The sequence below is a fragment of the Ptychodera flava genome, chromosome 10 (assembly GCF_041260155.1).
Source record: "Ptychodera flava strain L36383 chromosome 10, AS_Pfla_20210202, whole genome shotgun sequence".
Taxonomy (NCBI): domain Eukaryota; kingdom Metazoa; phylum Hemichordata; class Enteropneusta; family Ptychoderidae; genus Ptychodera; species Ptychodera flava.
Window position 1 is genome coordinate 12,823,805 of NC_091937.1, and position 9,923 is coordinate 12,833,727.

Here is a 9,923-nt window from a genome sequence, read left to right on the forward strand (position 1 = left end):
TGGCGTTCACCATGGACGGTTCTCTACCATGGCAAACGTATACATGTTCAGAGCCAAGTTCTCTCGCTGGTAAACCATTTATTATTATCGATCATCATCGAATAGCGTGTTACGAGACTCAAATAAAACTTGTAGCAATCATTGTTCTTATAATACCTGTCCTCGTAGTAAGCAGAATCGTTTGGAAGAAACGATGGCATTTGCTTTACAAAGCCTACAAGAGAATTAACCAAATAAAACAGCGCTACCCCCTCTACTTCCAGTTAGAAGACGAAAGAGAATATGAGTTTCATGCCTTTATTAGTTTCAGTGAGGGAGATTCCGATTGGGTCGATGAGCAACTTCAGCCCTTTATGGAAGATGAACTTGAACTGAGACTCTGTATTCACACACGAGACTTCCACGGCGGAAAAGACATATTTACAAATATCGAGGAAAACATCAAAAAGAGCAGGAAAATAATCTTTATCGTGTCAGAAAATTTCGTCAAGAGTTCATTTTGTGATTTTGAAATGCGATTAGCGTTCACCATGATGTTGCACGCACTACATGATGAGAGTATTCTCTTGTTTATCATGTTGGAAAAAGTTCCCCAGAAAGACATGTCTGACATTCTGAAGTTCTTTGTGAACACCAAAACATACTTGGCTTGGCCGGACGGTGATGAAAACGAGGATGAAAGGGAACACTTTTGGGAACAACTTAGAGGAATAGTAACAGATGAATGGCACATTTTATAAAATCTTTACGATCCATTTGTTTCGATAAAAAGGGAAACAAATCATCTGAAATGTCAGCTACATTGTGCCTATACTGAGGTTTATATGTGAACAAGGAAATTTTAGTTTTAAATTTGTAAACTAGCCCTACCCGGAACATAAACTTTTTTTCAATCTGCAAACATCAAGAAACGTCATGTTTTATTATTGGTTTATTATTATATGGATGTAATATATGGATGCTCTTTTGGTAGGCCTTCAGTTGTAGAATTTAAAAATCCACCTGAGAATATTTTCCAACATGCCAGAAAATCCCGAAGAGTTTGACCGGTTGACCTCGCTGTTAATTTTATGCAGGAAATTACAATAACAATGCTTGGTCGAATGACGCAGTGCCTTTAGGGTGGGATCGCCAGTGTATAGGGGGAGGAGTACCTTCCCGATGGTGATAAGTGGTGCAGATTACCGTCGCCTAGGTGACTGGCGTTGCAAATACCTGGACTGAACCCACGCGTGGACTGAACCATTTGGTTTTTTTTGGGTGTCGATGGTACTTTGACAATAAAAGTAAAGATGCACAGATATCGAGTTTATTGTCTTGTTTATGAGCGGCCAGTATTTTCCAACAGCATGAATTACGTGCATTTGCCCTAGAAGAAATAAATAATTTCGAATAAAACATCGCGAATATAACCACATTCCTTAAGCTCGACGTACCCCAAAGAACATGAAATCGCCCGACTTTCGATTGAAGAGATGAGTTTTGCCAAACCGCGTATACAGAAAAAGTGGCAGATGACTTTATTTTTAGAATCATAGACAGTATAGCGAGATGTAAAAATGTGAAAGAGGCTCCCCATCTAACTATCCTAAATGTTTTTGTGTCGAGTTTGTGTTTGATTCCTTTCGAAAATGTGTTCCTACATTCTTATCCGATTGTGTGTGTTAATAAAAATGTTTGTTTCGCTTTGGATATTTGTAGAGAAGTTTGGATTAGTGTGTACGGTAATGTTTTTTTTTGTGTGGGGAAAGCTTATGGCGAGACGCAGCCGGACCTATGTTGTTACAAAAGTTGATAGAGTCGCCCTTTGACGCTTGCGTTTCGAAACCCGGGTGTGGTTTCTCATCAGTCGCGGTGTAGATTCTTTCCTTAGTTTGTGTTTGTGAAAATTTATTTTAATGCATTTTAGTGGTCTTGCTTTTCGATTAGCGAGGCAAGTATATTAATTTTTGGTCACGTTGTGAGTCCGTTTGGTGGTTCGGTTTGTTTGTTTCTATGTTTCTTTACTTCGGTAAATTTTGTTTTGACTGGTGTGTCTTTTAGATTTTTGCGGAGGTTTGTGAATTTTTAGGCAATAAGTACCACTGGGGGTACGGATTTTATGTTTATTGGATCAAGATACTCACAAGTATCCTGGTTGGTGTGCTTGTTCTCGTACATTTTGATTCATAGTTCGTTTACTTTGTTTACTGTTTGTTCTGGCTTGTTGTGTATAATACTGAGTGTTGCGTAATTGCCTTTCGCATTCGAGCACGTAATCGTTTGTGTTGACAATGACGAAAACCCGACCCTTGTCGAGGGTTTTTTTCCCGAATTTGTCTATTGTTTGCAAGCTGGTTTATCGCGATTCTTTTAGCACGCGACATGTTTTGTTTCCTTGTTTGAAAGGGTATCTCTAGAAGTGCGAGTTTAGCAGCTTCAGATAGCTTTCAAGTTTTTGGTGTTTGTTGTTTGTGGAGCCCAATTTGACTTTTCTTTGAATTTGTGTTGTTGCGATTGTTTGTGTCTCACGATGTAGCGTAGTCACATTTTACGACTTTATTTGTTGAAATCCTGAGGTGGTTTTATTCTGTTTGGTTTTGTTGGCGTCCGAATTAATTTTAAGGCCTTTGCCTAGTACTATTTTTCGGAGTTTCATAGTTTGAGCGATGATAGGTTGTTGTTGAATTTCAAGTTGCTTTATTTGGAAATAGCTGATTTATTTCCACGGCCATTTTTTCTGTCACGTTATTTTTATGTGTACGATTTTTGTTATTTCTTTTAAGTGTTTGTGTGTTCTATGTCATTTTATGGGGTTTTTTTGGTAGTTCTCTTTTTGGAGTGTTTGGTGGCCCTGAAAAGGGCCGCTCGGTATGGGTTTTTGTTAGCGCTTGGCGCGTTTGTTTTGGCGATGAGCCTATAGCTTTTTTATGCTTCTTTTCGCCGATTCGATGTGCTTGGTAAGTAGGTGTTTGCCGCCTTCTTGTCACTGTGTGTGCGTACATGGACAGTCTGCATAGCCCTTGAATGTGGTCTCGATTTTGATCAAACCATGGAGGTACCTCCATGATCAAACTTACAATTTAGGAGTATATATCAAAACTGATAAATGATTTATGTTTTCACATGGGTTCACAAAAAGTTTCGCCCGGTGTTCATTTTGGCCCAGGAATTCCATCTACCCACCCTTTACAGAGTAGTAAGCTTATGGGGCAAGTAAATATGGAGTGCCGGTGCGATTCAACGATCAGCCTGTATATCGCATCGAAAGTCAACAATTTTACGGCACGGACTATGATTTTATAAGTTTATACACAGTCCATCGTGGATAGAGAGACTGTGGTTTATATAAAAACTTATAAGGCGCGGGGTATTATATATTGACTGATTACTTTAGCTATAGATAGGCTACATTCAGGACGGGCAGCGACGGGCAGTAATTAGTAGGCAAAACCACGGTCCCTCCACAGAGGGACCGTGGCAAAACAGGTGCAGTGGTTTTCACCGTGGAGAAACTCGGTGCAATGATACTGAACATTAATAGTAAGCCTGTCACCTTGAAGGTAATGCTGTAGGTGAAACAAGTAAGCTTACTTCAAACGCACGATGGTACAAACATTCCTACCTCCATGGTACAAACAACACCATAAGTGAAACGTACACATAGAAATACACGCGTTCCTACGTTGTGCTCACCCGGGCCACGCGATTAAAATATGACTGACACTGCTGGATAGTGTTAATTGGGTCGGTAAACAGTCAATTAATAGTTTAATTGACTACCTGGGTGATTGGCAGGTCGTGTCCAACGACGCATATGCAAAGCAGGCCAAAAGACAAAAGCCCCCAAAGATATTGACAGCTGGCCAGAGGTCACCATGAATACGTAATGACGCTTCACTACGCAGAAACTGCGTAGTCAAGCCCTTCTTAACCGGTCAACTCTCTCGGCATTTTCCCTCATGAAGGATCGTCATCCAAAGTGATTTGTGCTGTGTTTATAAAAGCTAATTTCGAATTACACTTGTCATCGTTTTTACAGAATTTAAAGTCTTTTCTATTTCCACGAACCTCTGTGTCTTTATATGTTATTACTGTATACAAGAAGAGGTGACGGCTTCTATTGAATCATGAATGTCATAGGCAAAAATCAATCACATAACTTTAAAACCGCTTATCATTAGTATAATAATATTATTGCTGTCTTAGGTTGACTTGAAATAATGATATGTTGAAAAGCGTCTCCTACACTATGAATGCTAAACGCTGTGCACTATTCGTAGTTATGAATTGCGATATTGATGCTGACATTTTTATCACTTTCAAGTTTTTGCAGGTCATTGATCAGTCTGAGAGATTATTTCCTTAAATATTTTTAGATAAAATATCGGAATAGTTTATATTTCAAATGGCGAGAAATGTGATCTTGTGATTAAATGTCTTAATTGAACGACTATTGTGTCGTTGAGTAGGGGAATAATTTTATTCGTGGATAGTAATTTTAGATACATGTTGCTTGATAGTCATTACTTTGTGAAATTATTGTAGTTTATACAGAAATGTAATATTTCATGCACGGATAACATTTTGCTGTTCATTTAGAACAAGAGTTCCATGAGAAAAGACTGGGTCATTTTTTAGTATTTAAATCACTTGCTGAAAGAATGTATTATAAACTTGTGTTTCCCGCAAAGTAAAACGAAGTCGCCTGCACTTAGACAATACAAACACGATTGGAACTAATTTTGGATAATTGGATCTTCATATTGTGCAAATTTCTCAAAAAGGCTAGTTGCGCTATAGCTGAATGTTGCAATATTATAAAAAAAAGTGTGTAACTTAGAAAGAAAAGCAGGTGAGATTACATGTGCAGATTTTTGCACATGATTTTTGCACAGATTTCTTGCAACAAAAATTACTTCACCATCCAATTATCCCAAATTAGTTCCAATCGTGTTTACAGTGTTAGGCCCTTACATTAACACGCCCTGACAAGCGATTGTGAACGCTGTGTTTAAAGGGAAGCGGTCGTCGGAATTGCGCATGTGCGACTTTCTTTTACCAGCAGTGTATTTAATGCACTATATACAGATGCATCATGTCAACATTGCTGCAACATACCAGGAGACAAACATGTTTTAACTTTCATCAATCACCAACGTACCTTGGATAGAGTGTTTACTTCCGTCGTAGTGGTCCCTTGCAATCTTTGAGCGCAGTTCCGACGACCGCCTCCTTTTAAGTTAGAGGAAACTGTTAATACTGCCAGTATGTAGTCAATAGTCGATAAAGTACATGTAAATACTAATAGTACTAGCATACTATATTAGACTTTTACAGCAAACGCTTGGTATAACTTTTGACAGCTTATATATATATGTTTAAAAAGTTGTTTGTCTTATCAAATGCACACTTACATGATTGTACGTTCCAGTGCCTGAAACTTCAGAAGTTGTTTTCAGCATTGCTGTCAGTAGAATTATGCAACTGTTGTCAATATGACGTTATATTTGTTTACAGTATTTAGATTTCTTTCTGTCAACCTATCAACACAGATTCTAAATGTGTGACAAGCACTAGTTTCATATATTGCCGATTTAAGGGCTATCTATTACTTTTATTTGTGAACAATAACAATATTATTATATGAAGAATGTTAAAAAATAGGTAATACTTGGAATAAAAGTACAAACTTGTGGAAAGTCATCACTAGAGTTGTCGTTAATTATCTCCTAAGTTCCATGCAATAAGTATCAAACTCTCAACTTGCCAAGGGAGACAAACGTATACTGTTTCCCGACTGTGGCAAGTCAACATGCGTTTTGTTTCACATCATATCCTATTTTCTCCCTGACAAATCGAGACATGTTCTGCTGACACTCCTCTCGGTTACAGATGACACCGTCGTCTTAACTTCGGTCAAGTTTTTTTTTTTTTTTGCGAAAATGGCGCTTTCGAAATACTAAAATCAACAGTAATGTCATTTTCATTAAATTTCGCAAAATACATTCCGTAATATCCAGTGTATCAAAAGCCAAATGAGAACCGCCTGCAAATCTATTACTGTCAGTGTTGGGAGTCTATATGAGCGTAAACATAGGCACTTTGGAGTTCTGTGTACTTACTGTAGAACCTTAACCTATCGGTTGACAGTTTCCGTAACTACTACTGTTACCATGTAAGTGACAATTTGTGTGCAAGCGCCGTGAGCATACTGAGTGACCGTAAATTGACGAATAAGAAAAACATACCGAAGACAATTTCACAACTGTATTCACCATCGACTTGTCTTTTAATATTTTTGACAGTATATCTCAATCTCCAAATTTTATCGGGCGTTCTTAGTCCAATTATCTCTAATATCTTTTAATAAATGAGTGTCTTTATTATTCAAAAGCCCCGCACAGGAAAGTGGTATCTTAATATTTATGCAAACGAACATGAATGAGACCAAACCCTAGATTCGCCGTGTGTGATGTATAATTTGTAATCTCTACCCAGTTTGGCGTTAATACTGATCCGATGTTTTTTTTTTTTTTTTTTTTTTGCGTTTACAAATTAAGCTGCTCTACCGAAACAAAAACTTATGCGTCCAGCGTCAAGCAAATATCAAGAATGCGTCAAGCTTTTTGTAAAGTCATTCCACTAAACGTTAAACAACGAAATTCAGCAGCTTGTAGGGTTTGAACTTTGAGCTTCTTTGTTCGCATACTCATGTGGTCGATGTGTGTGCTCTACTTAAGATTGAGTGTGGCGACAAGGCCAGAGACGTCGTTCCTTCAAAATCGCCTATTACTTCATCAATGAACCGTAAACAACCATGCAAAATGATATCGATTCCTATTCTCAACTCAAATGTCACCCGATAGTAAGCAGATCACTCGAGAACCTGGGTCGTAAAACTGCATACGTAATTATGCTGTGGAGCCTCGTTTTCAATCTCCCGGGAAATGACAACATGGCGGATGTACTTTTTCGCTCTCCGCGAACGTATTTGAAAAGCCTGGTTTAGAATATTTTTTGCGGTTTAGAAGGAAAAAATATCTCACAAAACTTGAAACTATGTATTCCTTTATCAAATAGAATACTGTTGCCGTGTAATTTATGCATTTTAAGGTGACTTTTCGAACGATCGCTTTGTACTGTATTTTTAGCAAAATGACGTCATTGTTTAGTATCTTCTGACCTTTTGGAAGAGGTTATAGAGGCCGTGAGATACAACAATACTGAGACCACATGATCACTAAGGTTCAAAGTTTATCTGTGCCAAATATGGTAGGCCTACCTTGTACTGAACGCAATGACGCAGTGTTGAAGATCATGTGACCGCTAAAGGTCAACTTCTGTTTACATGGTCAAGCGTCTTTCACATGCGATCCAGACGCTCTGGCTCACAGGTCTCGCGTCGAATTTCGATATTTTCGCAGTAGATGAGCTAGTTTACCTAACCGCTAGTTAAATTTGAATTTCTGATGGCTTATATGCTTTTAATGAGTACGTGTGATTTACCACAGTTGCTTGTTTTGCGTACACGCCGGCCGGCCTTGCTCATTAAACATCGATTACTCCGACTCGTGTATATAACATGCTGTCTATTTCATCACCGTCCGGACGGTGATTTCATAATAAAATAATGACAATGAAAGTTTATTATAATGTCTCAATTTATCCAATTTTACTTCTTCTATCTATGAACAAAATTATATCAATTGTTTGGCTTTGAAATAAAATATTCTCAACACAGTTGTCCAGTCTTCCCTACAAGTATTCTTCCAATCCACCAATGACAATTTCATCTTCATTTTCTTCTGAGTCATCATCAGCTATTTCTTGTAGACTTTGTCCAGCTATATCATATTCAACTTCTACCTCAGCTTCTACCTCAATTTCAATGTTTGTTTCATGAATACTGCTTTCCTCAAAGATCATATCATCAGTGTCTTCATTCTGATTTGCATTTATCTGGCTTGCTAAGACAGTTGTATTTCAGTTTTCACAGTTAATGCATGAACAGCCTGGTCCACACAATTTGCTGACCTTTTTACATTTGCATATTTTGGTTTTACATCCACTTTTGCACCTGCAGCTCTTTATGAAGAAATACACACGCTCTTCCACCAATGACATGTTTTTTGGGGAATCCCATACAGGGAAAATCCAACCATGTTCAATGTTGTACCAGAATCATTGTATGGGGGTAGTGTTATGTTACTTTTTGGGCCCGTGACTATATTTCTGAAATGAAGCATGTACGCTTCCAATGAAATTGAAGGGCAGTACTATTTGGCAGTAATTCATCTTCATACTGTGCTCGCACTTGTATTGTATTTCTGATTTTATCAAGCCAAGTCTTGTGCACCTGAAGTAATTCATCTGATCGATAATCTGCTTTGACTGTTTTGTACAAATCAAAAGGTGTGGAATACTCAGATGAAAATTGACTGTCAGTGTTTTTGAAAGTATAGTGTACCAATTAGTCTGTAGAAAGCCAGTAACCCTTTGTCCATGTTAGAACTGTCGACATCAGCAAGGGTTCCGGGGGCAACTTTCCCACCAGTTATGAATTCTGCATACTGGAATAGTACTTTAAGGAAATATGCTTTGCCATAGCCAACAAAATATGAAATGAAATCACAACCAGATGTTATGAACACAATCTGGATTATTTTTGCCCTGTTGCTCGAGTCTACTTGCACTAAATCCGGATCGTGTAATAAACTATTAGACAGTTTATTCAAGTCAAGGAAGGAATTATCATTGGCATGTGCACGTAGCTGAATAAAAACCTGGCTTGATGATAATTCAGTTAGCATGTAAGGCAATCCAATATGGTATGTATCAGTGTCAGGTGAGTATATCAGAATGTTTTTAGCACCTGAAACAACAGCATGATGCCATAGCCTTGTATCAGTTTCCTCGTGGTTCCCATGGTAACATGCTATTTCATTTGGATCAGTATTGGCTGTTACCCACAAAGTCTTTCCTCGCATCTCACCTTCTAAGCCACCAACTGTAACTACATTCTGGGTCAAACCCAGGAATGGTTTAATCAAAACTGGTATATTAATGTTAAGTAGTTTAATAAGAGCCCTTTTATTGGTCCTCTCAGCCAGGAATGCCATCCAACTTTCTTTGGGAATATCTGATTCCATTGTTAAGTTCTCATAAATTTTGCACTTTTTTTTGCTGCCATCCCTTCTACCCCTCTCTATATCTTTGGGGCTTGGTAGGGGGTCACTCATTGCATGGGGGTCATCAAACAAAATATGCACTGATGTACATCCCTTTCGAAGGTGTGGAATAATCCACCTTCTTATAAGATACATGGCATAGTGTTTTAATTTCAGGTGATGGCTCCTTATTGGTGCGCACTGAATCATAAACATGCCCTCTAGCAAAACAAGGTCAGGCCTCCAGTTTGATTCAAGGCATGGTACAATGATGTTTGAATTCTCATATCTTTTCATGTATATTTTTGTGGCATTTGATTTTGTGCCCTGGTGGTGCATAGACCCATCAGCCTCACATATTGCTCTAGGTAATGCAATAAATTGTAAAAATTCAGATATTGGTTCACCTTGCTTGATGGAATGTGCAATTTGACGTCTTATACATGTATTTATTAGATTTTTGTCTGCATCATTAGACTGAACTTTCCTTTTAACTTGTGACTTTGTTGTGAATGTCCGTAGTCTCCTTTTTCTCACTGGAGGATCTGTACTGGGTACACCCAGTAGACGTGTGTGTATATAGTCTTTGAAAGACTGCTCTCCTACTTGATAAAATGTTGTGAGGTCCTCAAATGTTGCACCAGTGGCCAAGTCATCACTGAATAGTTTTACCAGCCCCCTTGAATCACATGATAAATCAAAATTAATGCTCTGCTAGTCACAATTTTTGCCAAATATTTTCGACAAAGGGCATCATTATTTTCCTTTTATTTT

The 9,923-nt window shown here is 38.1% G+C and overlaps 1 protein-coding gene across 1 annotated transcript; it reads left to right on the forward strand.

Moving 5' to 3' along the window:
* The first annotated feature begins 353 nt into the window (after positions 1–353).
* On the forward strand, positions 354–740 carry LOC139143009 (toll-like receptor 2). Its single transcript, XM_070713200.1, has one exon. The coding sequence runs from the start codon at positions 354–356 to the stop codon at positions 738–740; it is 387 nt and encodes a 128-aa protein (XP_070569301.1).
* Positions 741–9,923: the final 9,183 nt, after the last annotated feature.

Excerpts from the sequence above, each read along its gene's own strand:
- LOC139143009 (XM_070713200.1), top strand. The coding sequence starts at position 354 with ATGGAAGATGAACTTGAACTGAGACTCTGTATTCACACACGAGACTTC.